The 23107-nt window shown below is 41.2% G+C and overlaps 1 protein-coding gene across 4 annotated transcripts in view; it reads right to left on the bottom strand.

Moving 5' to 3' along the window:
* Nucleotides 1–23107, bottom strand: part of LOC111663677 (ELKS/Rab6-interacting/CAST family member 1-like) — a 118394-nt gene that overhangs the window by 29878 nt on the left and 65409 nt on the right. For all 4 annotated transcript variants that reach the window (XR_002761404.2, XM_087177047.1, XM_023417975.2 and 1 more), the window contains 2 exons: nt 21685–21845; nt 4534–4681 (listed from right to left, as the gene is read on the bottom strand). Coding sequence is in view for 3 of the 4 variants with exons in the window: in XM_087177047.1 (XP_087033173.1) it covers nt 4534–4681; nt 21685–21845 (309 nt within the window). In the remaining variant the exon portion in view is untranslated. The remainder of the gene's footprint in view (nt 1–4533; nt 4682–21684; nt 21846–23107) is intronic.

The following is a 23107-nucleotide window of genomic DNA, read 5'->3' as shown; positions in this document are numbered from 1 at the left end:
TTTTGAGTTCAGCTTTGGTGAACTAGTGCTAGCATGTCCCAGCTGGCTAACAGCTAGTGGTTAGCTTGTCTACAGTATTTAAAACACAGATTCATTTTGCTGTCTCTTCCCAGTATAACCAGGCTTTAATACTTCCTCTGTCTTTCTCTATTCTCTTGTCTGCATTCTATCCATGTGTTATTCTGAACCCAACCCCCCCCCCCAAAAAAAATCATGAATTATAGAATAAGAGCGTAGACAAAAAGGAGGAGGTGGGGAAAAGAGTAGAGGAAGAGTTGTGCAAGGAGGAAAGTGGTAAAAGGTGGGGGCAGGGTGGAGGTGAGCGGAAAAGAGAGAGGAGAGAAGAACAAAGAGAACTGAAGTAAAGGAAGAAATTAACGCCTCTTCTTTTTTCACCTCAGTCCTCCTCTCTCTGTCCCATCCTAATTCTCCTCTCTGGCCGTTCTTTACATCTCCCCCTTTTCTCTAATTGTCAGGAATGCTGACCTCAGCTCACTTGTTTCTGTGCCAAGTATTTCTCTCACTTAATCTAATCATCACACCATTATTTCACTCCTCCTCCTCCCTCATTGTTCCCTTCCTCCTCTTCTCCCTTCCATCTATCCTTCCTGTGGCTCTGCTGTAACCCGCTGACAATGTAGAGAATGAGAAACAAATGAACGCGGGGTAAAATGATGGGGAAAAAACTGCTGAGTCATGCTCAGAAGAAAATAATTTCATCGTGATAAGGCTCTGAGGAATATTAGATTAGATTATTGTTTCATCTTTTCCTCCAGTGGTGAAAGAAGAACCTTTGTTAATATCCATGCAATTATCAATAATGATAAATTGCTGAGTCATGGTTGGACAAGAACTACATCATCATGATAAAAAATTAGATTAGGTTTTTTTCCCTGTTTCTCTGTCAAGAAGAGAAAGTTGTTGATAAGTGGAAAATTACAAATGACAATGAAAAGTGTCAGAGTTTAGCACTGAGGGGACTTCTTTCATTTTGATAAGTCTCTGTGGAGCATTAAATTAGATTACACCCAGATTTCTTCACTTTTGTCAGTAATGGGAGAGGTCACGATTATTACAAATAATGACAAACCGAGAAAGACCAACGAATAAAATCCCTATGACTCTAAAAGAGAAACAATACAAAAATTTAATTTTTTTCTGGAGGTTTTAAAAATTTCATGCACATGCATATCATCTGGGAAATAACTAATTCTCTGGTGAATAAAAGAGAATTTTATATCATTTTGACTGAGGCTTCTGCCCTGAAGGCAAGAAAAATCCCCTCACAAATGCAGCGGTTGGCAAGTGGCTGATGGTATTGTATCCACACAATTCTGGCTTTATTTTACTGAAGATATTTGAAAATGTTTTTTGGATTTTTGATTAAGTGCTAGTTTACTGTTCCCTGTCTTTTTCGATTTTTTTGGGGTTTTTTTGCAGTTTTTTTTTTTTTTTTTTTTTTAGAACTGGTCAAAAACATCACCTAACCATTAATGTGGAAAATACCATAACCACTGATATGGAGAGCTGGACTCTTTAAAAAATACCCATATTAGAGCCAGGCCTAAGCCACACTGGTGGGGCTCCATGGCCAAGGCCACAGCCACACATACACCACCTGTAAATGTTAACCGCATGTGTCTGCTGTGGGAGGGGTAGCATAGTTTTTACCCCCCCCCCCTTCTTTCACTTGTTCCATTTCATAAAATATTACAGTCACTCCCTCTTTTCTTTGCTTTCACACACTTCAACACAATGTTTTTCTTTCTCTCACTGTTTAAGTCTCTGTCTCTACACCATGCTGCTGAGGAAAATACAAATAAGAATAAAAGTGAAGGGGAAGTTGACTGAGAGAGAGACGGGGGGAGCAGAGAGTGAGGAGAGCTGAGGTCAACTTGATCTACAGCCTCTTGCCTCAACTGCAGTTGAGGGTCAAAGGCCAACATGCAGGAAACACTTTGATGGTCACACATATTCTGCAGGTGTGTTTTTTATGTATCCATCCATTTATACCTCTCTTCTAATGTGGTCATGTATCTCATGTTATTGTGTGGAGCATCAACAAAATACTGTACTGATAGACCATTACAAATATCTAGTAAATCTGATTGCATGTTTTAACTGCATCACCGTACAAACAGCCCTACAGCACTTGCACTCTGGTGATTCAAGTTTAGCCTCCTGTTCGCTTTAATACTTTCAATTAATGACATATTTGTCCAGAACAGTCCTTGTCTCAGTTCCCAGAGAACTGAATTTTAATCAATCAGACTGATTTTACGCTTCGGTCTGATCCTGCTCTGGAGCGTGGTGCTGTGGCTGAGGGGTATAGGTTACAATCCAGTTTTGAACTCAAATTCAGACCAGACCTGAGACGTCATCAGCATTTAAGCAGCAGCCATGCATCCATCCATTCAAAAAAACAAAGAAAACACTCAGTCTGACCTTTGATTGACCGGCACGTGATTGCCTTCAATACTCCCAGTGTGGATTGTCCATAACACAGATACAAGTGACCCAAATTCATGAGACTGCAAAGCCAAAGATGAACACAAATTAAGCTTGCTTGACCATACTGATCCAAAAATACTGCTTTCTGTTTACAGTTGCCATATTTGGTGGCATTTGGAGTCTACTGCTCACCAAATCAATCATCACTGATTTATATTCACTATTTATTTCATACCGCAACTCTGCCTGTGTCCGTCTGCCAGGCAAGTTATCGGTGACAAAGTGTGTGTATATGTCACTCTGAAGGAGCGATCTAAAAATACTACACCGGCCTCAGCTCCCCGGATGGTTACACACACACACGCACACTCTCTATCACAGACACACACATGGGAATATTGAGGAAGTCTCGGCTGTGATCCATCATTGAGGGACTGAAAATTATGACACCACAGAGAGAAAAACAGAGAGACCAAGACCGCTCACACCCTTGCAAGCACACCCACTGACACCCACACACACACGTAGCAGCAGACAGTAGAGTCTCTGTGTTGTCAGCAACCACCTTCGAGACCCTGAGGTGTCATAAATGACTTCAAATAGGATGAACAGAGCAGTGACGGGATGAGGGAGGAAGAGAGAGTTAGTGAGTGATACATGTTGTAATGACTTCATTTGACACAACCTCTCTCTAACGCTCCCCACTTCTCTCTTAAACACCCATTCAAATGCTCTTTGGCACACACACTGATTTTCCTCTTGCCTGCACGTGCCACATTTATCTCACTGAATCCTTTTGAGCTTTTTCTATCCATTAAGTGGATTTTTGGCAATATTCAATAAGTGGAAGTGTTTTGCAATAGAAAAAGCTGCTACATGTTATCTATCTGAGCTGTTTTGAGGATGAAAACTCAGTTATTATTACTAAACAGTGGTTAAATTTCACGGTTTGAATCAAGGGAAATGAGAGTCAAAATAAAGCTCTCCAATCTCTCCTTGGTTTTGATTTACTGCACGTCATTATCATGTCAATGTGTCTATGATTTGTGCAACATGTGTGTGTGTGTGTGTGTGTGTGTGTGTGTGTGTGTGTGTGTGTGTGTGTGTGTGTGTGTGTGCGCGTGTGGCTGCTGGTCCCAAGTACGTAGAAATAGAAGTGCATGTAGCTGGGGTTTAACACTGTCCCATGAGCTAAGGTCACATGTCCTGCGAGTATTAAATGTTGCTATAGTAACAATACGAACTACTATAAATGCATGTGTTTAAGACGTGTACATGTTATGTGCATCAGGGATGAACAGATGGTTAGAAGAAACATGTTAGACAGACAGAAGCACAGAGGGGAGAATAGTGAAGAAGAAATCCACCAAACTCCCAGAAGGCTCATCCACTAAGGGGTTGGTTAGTTCACTAGACCCACGAGAACCTTTACTGTGTCTGAGTGTGTGTGTGTGTGTGTGTGTGTGTGTGTGTGTGTGTGTGTGTGTGTGTGTGTGTGTGTGTGTGAATAGTCCTCTGTGTGGAACCACAGAGTCATTTGGTCATGTTTATATCCTTGCCTTTGGCCTGAGTGAGTGTGTACATATCGGGGTGTCTGTGTACATATTTGTGTGCTTGAACTCTGTGGAAGTGTATCCATACCAGCGAAGTGACGTGTAGGGTTGTGTGTGTGTGTGTGTGTGTCTGTGCGTGTGTGTTTGTGTTTGTGCACACAGCATGCGGACAGAGAATTAAAATAAATACTAATTCATATGAAAGAGTTGTCACCAGAGATTTGTAGAGAGTTTGAACTCTGTGTGTGTTTGTGTGTGTGTGGTGAGTGTAGGAGGGGTGGGTTAATCCTAAATTTACCGTTGGTGGTCGGAGGACTGTGGTCACATCTGAACTCAGTTTCTCTCAACATCTCTTGTTTTCTTTGCTCCCCTCATCACTGCCACTTCACCTGTGCTCTCTCTCTCTCTGATTTCTTACTCTTTCTTCTCACTCTCTACTCCTCTCATTTTAATAACTGAACAAAAAAACCTTCCAGATGTCTGCCTGGGTGTCAGGATGTGTGTGTTAGTGTCCGCACGCTAGACATACCTGCTGTTTGAGCTGCTGGACCAGACTGTCCTTCTCCCTCTTCAGAGCGGCCACCTCCTCCTGGGTTTTCTTCTTCTTGGATGAGGAGAGCTCTAGCAGGGCGATGTTGGCGTCTTTCTCACTAATAGCAGCCAGCAGCGCCTCTTGCCTGCACAAAGAACAATCACACTTTAAAATGAGCTAATTTGATTAGAACTGCTTTCAGAAATTAACAAGTAATTGGGCTTAATTGAAGGAGCACTTAGTGATGTTGCGTGCAGACGATATTAACTGTAGTGGGAAATAACTGAACTTTTAAGACGGATATTGTGATGTAAACAACAACAAAAAAACACCTTTATCCACTTACATCTAGTCACATCAAAACCATACGCTTAGTTTTGGATTTATTTGCCTCAGTTTTAGGATATTTGCCTCTTGAGATTTCTGCCTGTTCCCCAACAAACTTCCTGTCACCTCCCTTGTTTTGGGGTGGAGACGAAAATCTGGACAAAGGAAACCAAAACTATCTGCATGGCTGGATATCAATTTGGGTGTACTTTAATGTTATGGTGAACCCATGGCATGTCAATAAGTGTAGGGAAGTCCTCTTTAATTGGAGCACCACGCTGTGATTTAGAAGGATGAAATTGTTGTATGTTTGCAAAAATATGGGGCTTGCTGGTGGTCAAGTGTGATGCACACCATGTAATCATGATGTCCCCAGTTCATTTATGGTGGGGACCTTTATGCTCAATCTTCCTCTTTTTCCCTTGTTTCTCTCCACACTACCAACTATCCAATAAAGGAAAAATGTCCAAAAAAGAGTCACTTTGACTTTCTGCAGGAAGAATTACACACATCTCCCTCTAATACTCTCTTGGTTATAGGAGCAGGGAGCATGCAGAGAGTCAGTGTCTTTCTCATGGACACTTCAACAGAATGTGTATTGCCAAAGTGGTGACTTTAGGCCTATTACTCGGTGCTGAAGGAATGATTCACAAGTCACAAAGTACTGATAGCACACATGTTCAACTACCTTTCACTTTATTTAACTAAATGAGCACACGCATTTGTATAAATGCCTCTGGCTCACTGTTTCCACACTACTCTTTCGTCTGTCTTTGTTTCCATCCCTCTTGTCTCTCTCTATCTCGTCCCCCTGTCTGGACGGTCGGGCTGACAGACAGATAGCATTCCATATGGTCGGGAAGCAACAAGCCGCATCCCATCCATCCCATCAGCCACAGATCTGGCTCAGCCGTCTCTCAGGACACCCAAGCTCCGAATTCTCGGAATTCTGACCGTTTCCAGAGAGAATCTAAATCACAACGTTTTTCTCCACAATCCCACAGGGCTCAAAGATCGGCCACACACATACACACACACACACACACACACACACACACACACACACACACACACACACACAACAATGCAAACTCTTACATATGAATAAACAGCTATATTCCATCTTTGCATGTATCTCTGAATGTCGCTTCTTACATACACACAAAGATAAGGCTTCAGTTTCTGGATAACAATGTTAAAGTCAAGAGAAAAGAAGATAAAGAAAAGAAAAGAAAGAAAATCAGAGCAAAGGAGGCCACATTTCCCACCAACTCCATTACTGTATCTACATATAAGCATGTATGAAGATATATGCACACACAGACATACAATTATCCCGATACACACTGACACAGACAGAGGCATATTTAATATACATTTTTTACATGCCATTTCACTTTCTGTCTTTACTCAAGACACAAGTTTCTCTCTCTCACACACACACACACACACACACACACACACACACACACACACACACACACACACACACACACACACACACAGATACAGTGGTGCAGTGAGGAATGAGAGCATCTAAACGAAGACAGATTACATGTTATGACTGTGTAAAGACACACAAATTCTTTGGGCAGCCTCACTGACCATACTGTCAGTGTGCAAGTGTCCCATCATGCATCTGTACTGCGGCAATCTTGTCAGGGGCAGTTGTGGGAGTTAAGTGGGGTTGGTAGATCGACTCCCTGAGGAAGTCTGGTCACTGTCCCATTTTCTCATTGCTTATTTCTGAACATTTTCATTTTGAGATATTAATGATACTGTATATTTACTTTATATTGTATGACATCATAATATACCTTCATATTTCTATCATTTGTCGAGAAATCATATATTTGGTGATATATTGGAGGAATGTATTTTTTACAACACTAAAGAATGAAAACCAAAAAGCATTCATGGTATTTATGGTATTTTTGTGACTAAACATTGAAGAAGTGCTGACTGAAAACTAAACAAAAGATGACAATCTTGCACTCATAAAAATGTTGAAATGTTTTGGTACCAGTGCCAATATAATAGCTGAGTTCTATTGCCAGTACCAAACCAAAACCTCTGCAATACCTGACATAGAATTAATCCTCCCATGAGCTCTTGGACGTCATCAGATAGAACATTTCCTTTCTTCCAGATTGCAAGACACTGGAACACTGTCACAGTCTTTCCTTTTCTTTTTCATACAAACACTGGTGCGCGCGCACACACACACACACACACACACACAGACACACACACACACAACACACAGGGAGGCTAATGGAACATTAGTCTTGTTAAAGCTAACAGTGCGTCTAGTTTTATACCATATCTGAGAGTTACCTGCCAGCACATGGCGCTTATAAACCCCTGTGATAAAATGATATTTATTCCAGATGCACTCGTCTCACTGTGGGCCTCACTATGACACTCCCTTCATCTCTGTTTAACACACACACACACACACACAAACACACACACACACACACACACACATACACAGGCAAACACTTTTAAACTCTCTGCTTGGTCTTCTTCTGACAAGTGCTGGTTGTGGCTACTGCTGTTGCTATGTGATCGTTTAAAAAACTGCTTCAAGTAAAGCACTCCTTCGCTAAATCTTTAGATAACTTTACTGTCAAAGGCCACTTTAAAACATGGTATGCTCTCAGCGGTGCTGGCAGTGTGTCCTCACAGTTTGAAAATAACAAAGACAAGGAAGCCAGCGCTGTGAGGAGGAAAGGTTCCCAGTGGATACGCAGCCTTAGATCTGTAACTTTCCTTTCAAGTCTTCTCTCTCTGTAGCAATATGGAAAGTAAAGTAGGATAAAGGAAGGTCTACTAACAGTAAGCGAAGAATAAAACCTTGTTAAAGAGGTTATCTCTCATACTCCCTTATTTTGGCAGCATCTTTTGTCTTAAATATTGTTATGTGCTGCACATCCTAGAAAGTACTTCACTTTGTGTGTAAACATTTGTGTTGAACACATTGTGATGATCAAATTTGTTCAATCTCTTTAATTGTTCAGCCATGGCGTTTGCTGTTAGCTTGCATGCAGACCAAACAGAAGCAACGTATCACTAGGATGCAGCCCCCTCATTTATTTAAGTGAGAGTACTGTGAGTGTGCAGCTCGGGCACTGAATAAGGGGGCTCCAGTGGAAAACGCAGGATCCAACCAGCGACACAATCCAAGACAAGTCATATAAAAGTTCATAGGAGGCTGGCACCAGGCTGAGTAGCATTTCATACAGGTGGTAATGGAGGTGAGTAGTAAAACAGCTACGCATTTATACTGTATGAACATCTCACAGGTTATTCAAAATTTAACAAGTTTCCATCTACTCTTATATTCTCTTCCCACTTCCCACCCACTTTCAGCCTCTCTCTCACCCATTCTCTATCAGTATCTCTCACCCACCCTGCAATTCTCATCTCTTCCTCTTCCCCCGTTCTCCGTTACTCGCTCCATCTACTCCACCTCTTCTCTCTCGCCGTCTGTAAAGAAGACGGGGGGAATTCTTTCCGTCACTCGGCAGTCGTGTGCCATGATGTCATCGCCGCGGCGACAAGGCAGACAGAAAGCAGAAACACACAAACGTACCAGGCACCTGACCCCGAACCCCAACACACACGCACACAGACACACACACACACACGGCGCAGAGGCTCTCTCCTTCCTAAAACCACTTAAGGCCCCTCGCTTTATCAGAAACACTAATGCCTGGTCTTAGATCACTCACATATTTCTACACAAACACACACACACACACACACACACACACACACACACACACACATACACACACACACACGTACGCACACACACTAAAGCAGCTTCCAGTGTGTGCTGCGTTATCTCTTTCATGCTGTCACCCTTTACTGCAATCTACAGTGTGTGTGTGTGTGTGTGTGGGTGTGTGTTCAAGCGATAGCTGTAAGTCTGTGTTATGACAGCATGTGTTTCAGAAGGTGTCTATGTGCTTATAAGGATGTACTTATGTGTATTTCGCCTGTGTGTGCATGTTCACAGGTTGTCTGTGTGTATTCAAGGCTTATTTCTGAGCATTTATATGTGTAAAACTGAAGTGTGTCCCTGTACATGTGTGTAAAGTAGATTCAGTCCAGTGTGACATTGGCCAGTCTCTGTCTAAGACAAACACAGAGCTATTTTAAAATAATCCCCTCTCTCTGCTCTCTGTGTCCGACTGAACAAAGCAGCCCCCCATTGTTTTCTGTGACACTGTCTGCTCTGGTTACACAGGAGGCTGCTTGTAGGACGCCAGAGTTTACTCTTTAACCCCTGTAGGATGTGATGTGTGTCAAGCTCGACCTCATTTCTGTGAAGGGAGGTTTCACACACTGCACGTTTGTCTTCAGAGAACCATATTTAAGACTTGTTAAAACTTTTGAATGTTATATAGACTTTGAGGAAGGTTTTTCCAAAACCAACTCGAGCCTTTCTGACCAATTTTGAGAAAATGAGCGAGTTTTGAGGCGAGTAAAATCAGCACATTCACTTGTCTGGCGACAGGGGATTTCGAAAAATGTGATAATTATATTTACTATAATCATGAGTTATGTGAGCTTTGGTCTGCTTTAAACAAAAGCAGACAGAATGAGTTTCACAAACTCAAATGATACTTATTTATTGGATTTGTGCAGCAGTTAAAGGAGACTGGATGTGCCCTCACTCACATCATACGATCTGTACAGGGAAGTGTCCAAATCAGTAGATCAAAAAGGTGTGAGCAGTCAGGAATAAAATTGACAGTGAAGAACATTTGTTATAACAGCAATAATACAGTGATAGTCAAAAGTCAGGCTGCATTTGCACGCTTTGATTTGATTTAATATCAAGCTTATTTTTGTTTTCTATTTTGCTGTGGTTGATCAGTCTCTCAGGGCAAATTTTTATGTTAGTTAATGATGCTCTAATTTACCAAATCCTTTGATTCATCACAAAAGCCATTTGCTCTGGAACTAGACAGAAGAAGCTGATGGGTCTTCCAGGGTAAGTGATCACAGTTTTAGGGCTCGGAGAGACCTGAAAACTGGACTCAGTCCTTGTGCTGTGAGCCACCTTCAAGATGACTTTAAATATCACCTCTGACAGAAAACTTTAAAGTATAAAGGTGCTGATTGGTCACCACTGAAGAGGCATTCAAGATGTAAAAGGAACCTCAAGATAGATGTTGGTTTAAAAGATGACCCAGTGGAGAGTTAGGGGTGGCCACCTGGCTGCAAGCTGAGGTCAGTTCAGCCTCGACTGGGTCACCTGGGGGAGGTGAATGATATATAAAAAACCAGGAACACCTGCGAGTGTGTCCAGAAGATCAACAAGATGGAGAGTGCATGGTAATCAAGCACAGTCTCCCACTGGGCTTGTTGTGTATGCACTTGATATTACAGCTGATTATAACATGTTTTCCACCATTAAGAACATTTGTAGATTTTGTTTTTCACTTAAAAGGCGAAAAATGAAAAGGAGAAAGTGAATTATAAGAAAAAGTGTGATTTTAAAAAGAGAAAAGAGAAGAGGAGAGGTGAGAGACGAATGGGGTACAGGAGGGCACATCTGGCTCTCGGTGGTAGCTAATGCTGCCTGGAGGCACACACACATATATGCACATACACACACATACAGAGGTAGCACAGAATCATGGACTGGAGGCATCTGTGATCGAGAGAGGAGCAGGAGGAACTGATCGATTCTTTTCTTCTGCCAGTCTCTTTCCTGTCTTTCTTTTTTCTTTCTTTTCACTCCTTTTCTTTCGTTTCCTTTCTGTCAGTCTGCTGCCAGATAATCAGGTGGCGTTTGGTTGAGAGACCTCACACACACACACACACACATCACACACTTCTATGACTGGTGTTCATGACTCTGCATAACCTACTTGTACGCGTGAATATAAAATTAAACCATTCCTAATTCCTCCTTCTGTTTATGCCTCTTTATCTTTTTCTCTCTCTCACACTCACACTCTCACACACACACACACACACACACACACACACACACACACACACACACACACACACACACAGCTACTAGTTTAGTTTATGTGTCTCAAGAGTAGGGCCCCTCAGAGTAGTATTTCTCTCCCAGCTGACAGCTTCTGTCCTGGGGCAGACAACCAGCATGTACTGGGCCTCCTATTCTCATCTGCTCTGAGCCAACTCTCTCTTTCTCTGTGTAGCATGCACACACACGCACACGCACATATGTTTGAGGTGTGAACTGCTGCTATGCCTCACAGCTCTAAATCGTGAGGAGTAAGAAAGAAAAAGGTACAGAAGAAGACACATAGCGAGAAGAATGAAGCTGGGGGCCTCTCTTTAAAAGTCTTTTAACACACACACTCACATGTGCATACACACACATATACATACACACAGACACACACACACACACACACACACATGCAGACGTGCATGCATGGGTTTATAGCCCTACAAGAGAAAAGAGTGCAATGAATACACCGATCAGAGCAGGTTTTATGAAGCATTTGTTAGTGCTGGCCTGCCATGTGTGCAGCATCAAAGCAGATAGCCAATAAAGCCTTGGTTTATAGTAAACCATTTACCGCCGCTCTCTCTCCTGCAAATGCGCCAACACAAAGTTTCACTTCACTAGATTATAACAGCAGTTATTGGAGAAAATGATCGACACCTACCGCAGTTGTTATGTGCATTCGAAACGTTAAAATTGTTCTTGAGGGCTACATTACACACATCAAAGGGATAATGGTATTTTCAAAACACGGAGTAATGGTAAAATTATTATCGGTAATTACAGTTAAAAATGCCCTCAAGGCTTTTATTCAACGCCAAAAACCAAAATGTGTTTATTGATGTGGAAACGTTACTTGTTTATCATGACTGTAAAAAAAAAAAGAAAAGAGAAGGCTGATTTGCATACTGTCGGACCGCAGCCAGCTCCTGATTTGGTAGGAACTTTGTTTCATCTTTGACTGATGCTCCTTAGATTAAAGTGGCCCAGTGTATAATGTACAACAACACACTGCGAACAGCAGGGTTTCTGGGTGAGATCGTTTTGAAAGCTGTCTGTGTGTGTGTGCTAACCTATAGTGGAAGTGGGTCAGAGACACTGGACATGAATGATTTAGTATGGAGAGAGACGAAGGGCTGAGAGACCATCAGAGAGAATTGGAAAAAATGAGAGAGAGCGAGAGAGAGAGTGTTAGGGAAATAGGTTAAAGCTGGTGCACAGGATAAGTATGTGTGTGTGTGTGTGTGTGTGTTTGAGAGAGAGAGAAAAGCTCCCCTCAAGGAGCTGTTGTACATCAGAGAGGCTTAAAGAAAGACAGCGAGAAGGCTTACACGCTCACACACACACACACACACACACACACACACACAGAGAAAGAAACAGCACTGACAGGGAAGGGAATAAAATAACTGGAGGATTTGGAGGGAAAACAAATCAAAGAGACGTGAAGGGGAGAGGAATGGAGAGAGGGAGGGAAGGAGTAGCGGGAGAGGGAGGTTGAGAGACAAAGGCAGTAAGAAGAAGAGATGGAGAAAGAGAGAGAGAGAGAGAGAGAGAGAGAGAGAGAGAGAGAGAGGAGGGCAGGTGGGACTACTGCATGACAGAATGAGGATCTGTTCTTGACACATTTTCCCCCTTTTTCTCGCTCACTTTTTTCTCCTAAAAAACACTCTCTCCTCTCGCTCCCTCACCTCTTTCTCTCCGCCTGTCTCTCACACACACACACACACTTAAAAACACACACTGTGACTAATAAGAAAGGTGTAAAAATGCATTATCCATGGTCCGCGGGAGTTTGCTCTTTTCATGGGACCACACACACAAACACGCACACACACACACACATTGAAAAGTGTGACTAAAGATGCAGCTTTGTCTTCACTGTGGTTCTTTCCAGTGAATCCATTTCTACGCTGCGCTGCAGAGACCAAGACATCTGCTTACAATCTGTCAGCACAAACTCACTCTTGTAACACCAACCAGCCAAAGTACCGGACACCTGCGACTCCCAACTGTCTATTAAAGCACACTGCGTATATTTTACAAGATATTTGCTTCAGTCGACATGAGAGTGACAGACATGTTTCTGTAGATCTGCTGTATCTGTAGATTTTCTCTGTGGTGCAGCTCTAAAGTGTGTTGGCCAAACTGCATGGAAACACATGGACTGACAGTAAGTAAAGGGAAACAAGGAAATTTTTAGAGACACGGTAAAATCCCTCGCCTTCATCCAAAATGGAAGCTATTTGTTGTATGTGGTTTCCCTAAACATGAACTTTAATGCTTTTAAACTATGGACTGTAAAATTGAATGTATGCTGATCCTGAATAATTATTTTAAAGTCATGATAATATGAATGTTAGGGAGTAAAGATTTTTTCTTTTCCTACACGATAAGCTCAAACCCAGATTTTGCCCATCCACTACAAATAACATATACTTTACTTCACTTTACAGGTGACCACTTCAAACCATATTATACCATATGTATAAGGAGGACTGGGAGATAATGCAGTGGAGGTGTCTTTTATCTGCTATTATACTTAAATAAATGCAGCCACAGGTGATGATTTTCATATTGTTCACTAACAAATGTAAGCCACCAGCTGTCTGGAAGGTAGAAAAAAAATCCACATAAAATCTGAAACTCTTTAGCATAAATTTAAAATGGTCAACAAGGTAAAGTATACAGTACATACATAGTGTGCAGGTAACAGCTGTCCTTTAAGTCTGTCTATGATTAAACTCAACTCCACACTGAAGTAAAAACTGCACAGCAGAAATGACAGCTGTGGTTTGTTACAAAAGGCTGTAAACACGACATTATTTCCATTATCTTTAACAGCTACATTTGCCATTTTAAGAGCAAAAAAAAAGCCCAGAGATTAACTTCATTATCATAATTTGGCAGAAAGCATTGTTTCTGTTTCCATTGTTTCATTTGATTTATCTCATATGATTATGTGGTCAGTTTCTTCAATCACTATCACTTGTATCCACTGACTTCAGTGCCTCACAGTGAGCCAACTTTCCCATTAAGGAGAATAAAGTCTTAAAATGGAAACAGAATCTTTACATTGTAGTTGTGCATTGATTTATTATAGTGCTGATGTGAGAGCTGTCAGGTTATAATTCTGTCTGTTTCTCGTTGGTTCAGTGTATCACTCTTTCTTTTCAGAACGTTAAACAAGCCAATCACAAGCCTGTCACTAGCCTGTCCTGTTCTGCTCTGTCTGTCTGTCTACTACAGTTTTATTATGTCCAGAATAGAAATGTAATCGTTTGGCACTCATAACATACAATCAGAGGGTTTGAAAAAAAAAAGAGCATGTTTTGTTTTCTTCTTTTTGATATGTTTTCCCTCTTCATCGCTCCCTCTCCCTCTTTAATTGCTGTTTAATGATCTGTTTGATGGCCTGGCACGCACAACCTGTAATCAGCTGAGGAAAACAGGCGAGTTTAGGTTTTGCCGCATCCTTTTTTCCTTTATCTGTTCTTTCTCTCCACTTGTTTCTTTTGGTTCTGATGTGTTTGGTTGCCTTCCATCTTTCTGAACATTTTGCTCTTGATCTCGGCTCCTTGTACTTGTTTTAAATCTTGCTCTTTTTATTCTTTTTATTCGGCTCAATTCCGTCTACTTAATTGGTGCAAGAGCTCTGAAATACATGCACAGATTACACATAAAATAAAGACAATAACAATAGACATTATAATACAAAGAGTAAACACTATAAAATGTGACTTTCTCTCTTTCCCTGCTGCATATTCAGCTGAAGATCACTGGTTTGCAAGGCTTCAGAGACTGTCACAAGACCCTGTTATTTAAATACAACTTCTAACTGCAGCACATCTTTTATTGCTTCTATTTTCCTGATTCCAATCTCTCCATCAGTCTCTCACAAGGGAGAAGTAAAAAAAAAAATCAAAGAGGACAAAGGAAGGCAGCCAGAGTCAGAGAGAAGAGGGCAAGAAAGGCAAGTGCTGAGAGCACAAGAAAGCTGGAGAGAGGAGAGGGAGAGACAGAGAGCGAGGCACCCTGATTTGAGCTTGTAAGACTAAGTGTCAAAACCGCGTGCCCCTTTTTGTCACACTAAGCTCCCGACATGTCTGTCATACACACAACACACAACAAATACAGGCACGTTCACAGACTTACTTTGGCACAGTGTGGATTAATCTCATTGCTGTCTGAGGGGATCAAAGCACTTGTCTCTGTGTTTAGTGTGCTGCTGCCATAAGCATGTGTACATGCATTTGTGTGGGAGGATGTATTCTGATGCATGTGTGTGTGCGTGTGTGTGTGTGTGCGTAGATAAAAAAAAAAAAATATATATATATCTACACACACACCATTCAAGTGAAGTGTGTGTGTGGGTATAAATCTACAAACATTCCTCTGGGAGTGAAAGCTTCTATGAAGTCATGCTGTCTCATCTGGTTTTGTAAGTGACTCTGTGTGTGTGTGCGTGTCTTATTTCTGAAGGCAACATGTACTTCTATTGTTAGTGATGGGATAGCTGGTGTGTGTGTGTGTGTGTGTCTTTTACACATGCAGTCATATTGTTAGCGATGGCTTTCCGGCTGTAAAGAGCAGAGCTGTCGTCCAATTGACAGAGCCGTTGAAAATAGAATCTTTTGAGTACACACGCACAAATACACACGTACACACACACATCATTGATTAGTTTCAGTGTGTAGTGACAACAGTGGAGACAGGGACAGACAGAGAGAAATACAGCCTGCCCAGACAGAAATCACTCGATAATGACGTTTCCAGACAGATTTGGGCTCAGAACGGAGAGGATGGATGGAAAGAGGCAAAGAGAAATGGAAGGAAGGTAGGATGCAAGGAATGAGAGATGAAAAAGGAGGATGGGAGAGATGGAGGAAAGGAATGCCAGAGCAAGGGATGCAGTGAGGGAGGGACGGCAGGAATGAAGGGAGGGTTTGGCGGAAGGGGTGCAGGGAGAGGTTTGAAGGGTTAGAGGGAGACTGGGAGGGAGATAAAACGAAGAGCAGAGCAGCAAAGGAGAAATAAATTGAATTTATAGAGTTCACCTTGAGGCATCAGCCAAGGCTCGAACTGTGGGAGGCTGAAGACGGCGCAGCAACTCTGTGATTCTGCAGACTTTAATAGTCAAATTTTACATGTGGCGCAAAATACAGTGTTTGTGTAAACAGACTTCCTGTAGTCAAGATTGTCCAAATTCTTCAAGACACAGCGTGTGTGAGACTGAGACAAGAGGAAAAACAGCATGAGTTACCCATACACACACAACTGAAAACAACTAATTTGATAGATTTTTTTTTCCTCAGAAGGAGTTTCGAAAATCTTCATTTTGATGTGCGACAGAAGATCCTGTTCCAGTTTCTCTAAATAGTTCTACCAAAATATAAAGTGTGCTCAGTGAATCACCCACCAATAACTGATTATCACTTGTTTCTTACGGTCTGAGGAAGCCTCCCACACAGAGAAAACAACTACAATATCAGTTTTTCTTCCCCTACTCAAGCAATCAAAAGTAATGTGACTCACTTCTCTGCCTGTTGCTGGAAGCCGTGACCATTTTCGTTGCCAAAAAAATTGTCAAGTGCATCGCCCCCCAGTTTCCGTACAGCAGGGTCTTTTCAACGTGATGCGTCAGTGTTTTCCTTTGTAATAAACCATCTTTTTAAGCGTCAGTAATGCAACAGTCCCCATAACAACCTCGCAAATAAACAGAAATCAGTCTCTCACCGTTTTACATCTGGGAACATTTGAAACAGATCAATTCTGATTTTAAAAATGTTAAATGCATAATTCTTGTCTGGTAAAACTAACGACCAGTAATTAGCCAACAATTATGGTCATGAGGTGACGAGGGATGCATGAATGTAAAGGAGGAGGATATCATGTAAGTGGTTATAAATTCAATATATACTGCAGTCTGAGAGATTGATGGATGAACGGAAGGAGCGAGGGAGACAGAGATGGAGGTAATATCATTTCTTCGGGATATCACGCAGTTTTGTTGGCTCTAGTAAGTTGTTGTTGGACAGCTGTCTTTCTCCTCTTTGCTTTCCCTCCTTTTCTCTCTGCCAAAAAAACATTTCTGCTTCTTTTCTTTCATTTTATTATCCTCCTACTGTCTCTCTCCCCCCAAAAAAGAGATTTATAACTCTTGCCCTGACCTCTCTCCTCTCTTTTCTTCTGCTCGTTTTGTCCTCTCTGCACTCTTCTCCTGTGTTTGGGTCTTTTCCCTCTCCTCATCTGCTCATCGTCTCTCCTCTTACCACCTCTCTGGTTCACATCTTTATTCTTTCCTCTCGCAGTCTGTCCTGATATCCAACCCAAACTGTTAGTGATATCGACAATAATTCAATGCACTATTATGAAATCTACCTCATTTTGCATTTTAGGTAAATGGTTTTGGTCATAAAAATATAATGTTGTGACCACAAGAATTAAGTTCAACTAATTTCTTTAATCATTTTTTCATTTACTATAACTAATCAGCACACTTGATCAAAACTGAAACTATTGCTGCAACTTAGGTTTAAACTGCAACCCAATTTAATCCTCCACTAACTATTTTCTGTTCAAAATATATAGTTTGAAATCTTATGGAGCCTCTTGCCCTGAATAAAGTCTCTCAGGCAAAGCTGCAAGACAAGTCTCTACAAATTCAAATCACTAGTGGTTGTGAAATTTGTGTTTTTGTGTTGAAAGGATACGTTTTCAGTGAGTTAAGTGTTGACACTTTTTAAGGAGCTGTCATCACTGTAAAAATCACTACATTAATATAGTAAATATTTGAAATTGTCCTTTTTTCACACCCTCCCATTAAAGTTTTTCTTTGGATGGATTTTTTTCATCCAAATCAAAGATCTAAGGATAGATTGTGTTGTGACTTAAAAATAAAGCTGCCATGACTTGTCTTGAATACGACCTAAAATTAAGGGTTAGTAGGTTATTGTCTTGTCTCATCGCCTCATAAAATACTTTAAAAGCCAAATAAAATCTTCTGTATTTATGTTTTACATTAATCAAGTCTTGTTGGACATGAACTGCATTGAATCTAACGCCTCAAAATTGTCCAGAAACATACCCACACATAACCAGAGACATAAATGTGTGTGTTTCTGTGTGTGAATCAGACAGGGCGGAACAGCAAGAGAGAGAGATGTGTGTTAAATGGCAGTAAAGCCAAACAGCGGCGAATAAAATAGGCCTTAATTCATCCAGATTGGGATTTCAGACGTGACACCCTGCTGTTACACAGACACTGTCAGCACATTCCTCCAGCTGGCTGTGACGCGTGCGCGCACACACACACACACACACACTAACACCCTCACACACCTGCCTAGCCCAAACTGTACAAACACATGACAACACACATGCACACAAGTCTGGGAAGAAAATGAGCATGTGCATATTTAATGTACAGCACAAAGAAAATATGTCTGTGTATGCTTTACGAGTGTGCGCGCATGTGTGAAGGTCACTGCAGATGATTTATCAGTGGGAAAGTCACATGTTGGCGTCCTGCAGGGCAGATGTGTGTATCTTTGCGTAGTTCTACATGTACATGTTTGTGGATGTGTGTATATGGTTTTATGGTTTTAAGTGCATATTATTAAATATGAATGTTGATTCTTTCATCTTGTGGCATAATATATACTTTACTGGGTTGTTGCACACACATGCAGATACACTGAAACACACAAACTAACAATTCACATCAGGCCGGAGGTCAGGATAGTGTTGGATAGCATAGTGTACAACTAGCTGGTGAAAACTATGGCACAAAGATGGATAGATACTCTGACAACTACATTACAGACTGTGTGTGTGTGTGTGTGTGTGTGTGTGTGTGTGTGTGTGTGTGTGTGTGTGTGTGTGAGGGGCAATAAGAGCGGAAAAGTGAGGAAACAAGTGATGGCAAAAAAGCGAGACAGAATGAGACAGAAGAGTATGTGTGTTCAACCAGATGTATTTGGAATATATTTTTGCATGGGAGTGAGTGTGTGTGCATGTGTGTTAATATACTCTATGTCTGTCCCAGAAACCACTGAAACATGCCGTATCATATATCATGTCTTACAGTAACATTAAACCTAACACCGATGTAAAACTGGGCAGCAAATCAGACATCAAACCCCAAAGAGTTACGGCAGCCTGTGTGCGCAGAGACAGTTTCATGTGCATTACAGTGAGATATATGGACACACAGGACACAGCCACCTCAAACATCTCATGTTTTACATGTGGGAGATCGCCAGACACAAATGACGTATTTGCTGACCAAACCCTAACGTCTTGTGAAAAATATGAGCAATGGCGTCATGTCTATTACTCATGGCACGACAACTAGCAGCTACCTGAAACATCTAGACGTTTCAATGAGGGGTAACAGAGGGGAAAATACACAATATCCCAAATATGTGAGAAGAATATCTTACTGCAGCCTGACAAATATCATGTATTATGCAGAGGCAGAGCTTGAAAGCGCTGTATTTTTTCAGTATGTTGCCAAATAATCACATGTGAATATGACAATTCTTTACAAGCCCCTGCAGATGATTCAAAGGTGTTGTTTCAAGTGTGTTTTGGGTGAGTTGCTTTTAATCAGAGAAGAACCACTAAACAAGTGGAAACAGTAGAAAATAGTACATTTGGTAACAACCAAAAAAACAGCTGGCCAGTACAGATCACTGTACCAACAATAAGTAATAATATCTGAAAAATTAATCAATATCTATATTTCAATATTCAGCACAGAGGAGGGAAAAGGAGCAACAAACTTGTCGACAAAGCCTACTGTCAGAAATATGATTTAAAGTGATGGAAAAGAATTGTGTTTTTCTACCTGCTGATCTCCCAAAATGTTATACGACTGTATTATTTTGTCAGTCTACAAAAATGGCCCCAAAAAGAAGCAAATAGCTTTTATAGACTTACATTAAAAAAATTAATTTATCATGTTACAGACACAAGTGAATCACTCTGTAATTAACTATCCTATTTCATATGTCACTTGTCAGTAAATACTTAAACAAGAGAAGGAAAAAACTCAGAGAATTTATTTGCAATCACATACTGAATGCATAAGTCATAGATATTTGTCACATAACAGAACAGTGCAGTGTGTGTATCTGCAACACAAACACCAGAGACGATCCGCAGAGTAAACATTTGGTCTCTGTACTGTGGGTGTGATCTGTCAATGGAAACACACAGTCATACCACAGCTCAGAGTTTGGACAATGTGGTGACTGAAGTTTAATAGTGATGGTAACCACAAAGCAACAACGCATGCGCGCAAACACACACACACACACACACAAACACACACACACACACACACACACACACACACACACACACACACACACACGGTGTTGGTGGGAGAGCGAAGTTAAATGATAGCACAGACTGAACTGCCCACTGGAGACTGATAAATCTAATCATGTATGTGTATAGATGGTCTCTCTCTCTCTCTCTCTCTCTCTCTCTGTGTAAGTGTGTGTGTGTGTGTGTGTTTGCATGTCGTTATGTGTGTTTATGCGTTCTATGTTTGTGTTCGTCTATTCACGTCTGTGCCTGTTACATAAATATTCATCATGGAGTCAGTATTGTCATAAAAAGGAATGGTGGACATGTCTTGACGTTAATAAATCAATCATGGTGTGCTTGCACACATGGACACATACACACACACACGCACCCACATACGAATTCACATATGAAAACAAGGCCACGCATTCTGAAGCGCTGATGCCTATAATAATCACATGGGTCGTTACTATGGTGATAAAATGGCCAATAACTTGCTCACCTGGGCTGTGAATGGACATGCTGCTGGACGGACAGACACACACACACACACACACACACACACACACAGTCTCTTTCGCAAAAACAAAGAAATGCAATGTTGGTAGAAAACGTCGCAGACACAGTGCAGGAAACCTAAATCACAGTGCATGCCCTCACTTTCCCATGATGCCACAATAAAAGATAGTCCCACCGCGTGCTTAAATAGGCAGGGCATGCTAACATGGACATTCTCCCTGGCTTCTATTTCAGCCCAAAGCGTCATTCCACTAAATTACACCTCGTTGTAAGGTCTCAGTGAGGATGTAAAACAGCAGAAAATACATGGAATCATTGGACTGCTGGACTCCTCTCAGCTGCACTTAAAATGCAAACCCATCTATTAAAATTGAATTCAAATTTACTCTGAGTTACAGTGTGTGCATGAATGTGTGCGGGTGTCTGTGTATGTAATCAATCACATGAAGAGTTGGACAGCGGTACATGGCTATTGCATTAACACACTACTTAACTTCTATGACTTTAAAGTGCAGACAGAGAGAGAGAGAGAGGAGATAAAAGAAGAGAGGAAAGAGGAGGAAGAGGAAAGAGGGAGGCGATGAGTTGTCGGGTGAAGATCATGTCGATGTGACCAGTGACCACCTTCCTTGAACACTTAGGCAACTACTGGAGATATCACGAGAGTTGCTAATTTCAGGGAAAGTGTTGAAGGTCAAACCTGAGTACTGGTTGGAAATATTACTGTGCATATACCAAGAGGCCACTGCAGCCAGTTAGGTGAAAAATACAGGAAGGTAAATATTTGCATAGGCCCATTATGGCATGGAAAATATGCTAAAATGTTTCATTTTTATTCTTAATGTGCATGAAATGACAGAAAACAGAGAAATAAATGAATTTGGAAACATGAAAAATGACATGTTTCCAACAGTTGATGGTAATGTTCGGCTTGTTTTATATATTAACATAAATAAAAGTATTAAAATGTGTCTTACTTCATCTCCAGGACCTCCTCCAGGTGCTTCCGCCTCTCAGCCCGCAGGGCGGTCAGGTGACCTTCCTTCTCGGCCAGTGAGAGCTGAGTTGATGACAGCTTGGCTTTCATCACCTCCAGTTCCTGTTTCACCTTCTCCATGGCAACCAGCAGGTCCTCCACCTGACACACACACATTGGACCACATTACTTTCCCATATTCTCTCTCAATCTGTCTCATTTTTGCCCTTCAACTTTTTAATTTGTTTTTTCTTAACACAGAAATGGTGAGCCTTTAAGTCCGTATGTGTATGTGTGTGTGTGTGTGTGTGTGTGTGACAGCGACTGTGCTTTGAAATGTTTTAATAATTTCTCTGTTTACATAAAATGCTCCACTGCAGAACATCAAAGTGTTGTTTTTTTTTCTCCTTGTTTTCTTTTTTCTCTTTATGTCGTTTCTCTCTCTCGCTCTCTTATTTTATGTGTCCCTCTCTCTCTCTCTGGGTGTATATCAGCTTGTCAGTTTGATGTCTCTGAGGTCACAGTGTGGAGGTCACTACAATTCTCACAGCTAGACGATGATCTGGCCTGCCACCCCCCCACCCCCCATACACACACACACACACACGCTCTTTCTCTTTGGATACTATACATACTACCTGCTTCTCTGAAATGTTGAAGTACAAAGGAAGAAAAGCAAAAACATCAAAACCAAAGACAAAAGGATTAAAACTGAAAAACAAAAACATTTATTTCAATTCTTCTAAAAAAAACAAATGGCTTCAGCAGAAATAAAAAAGTGAAAACCCTGAAGATGAGCTGAATCTGAAAGCAGCTCCTGGCCAGAGGGAAAAGCGATGAAGACAAAATAAGAGTCTTGCTATTTGAATAAAAACTCAAACAAATGAAGCCAGGCCTCTAATGAAGCTACAAGGTGGAAGAGCTTTCTCTCATGTTTTGCCTTTACTCTGCTGATAATTTTTTTCTGTTTCTTTCCACTTTAATCTTGTTCCAAGACTCCCGTTTTCCCATACTGTTAGAGCAGATGAATGAATGAATGAATGGATGGATGACTGTGCATACAAACCAAGGTCTGATCTATTTTAAACAACATCTTTCACTAGTTTAGAAGACAGCGTACAGTAAGAAAGTTTAGCAGAAAAAAGTATTTACATTTAACTTTATATCCTGCAGTTCAATAAAATAAAGATGTGAGTGGAATAAAAAAAAAAACACTGACTGGCGAAGACATGAATGACTAATGAAATGTAGTAAAAGGCAGGTGAGTGCGGTCTGTGATGATTGATTGTTACCTTTGACCACCTAAAGCCGGCTGTGGTGAACTCATGCAGTGGAATGTGAGAGAGCTGCATCCGAAAAGAGCAGAGAGAGAGAAAACAGAAAGGCAAGGGGACGGTGACAGTGAGGGGGGAGAAAAAGGGATA

Source organism: Seriola lalandi, unplaced genomic scaffold (genome assembly GCF_002814215.2).
Source record: "Seriola lalandi dorsalis isolate HSWRI2012SDOR001 ecotype SW California unplaced genomic scaffold, Sedor1 jcf7180002054579, whole genome shotgun sequence".
Classification (NCBI taxonomy): domain Eukaryota; kingdom Metazoa; phylum Chordata; class Actinopteri; order Carangiformes; family Carangidae; genus Seriola; species Seriola lalandi.
This window is presented reverse-complemented; position numbering and strand designations above follow the sequence as displayed.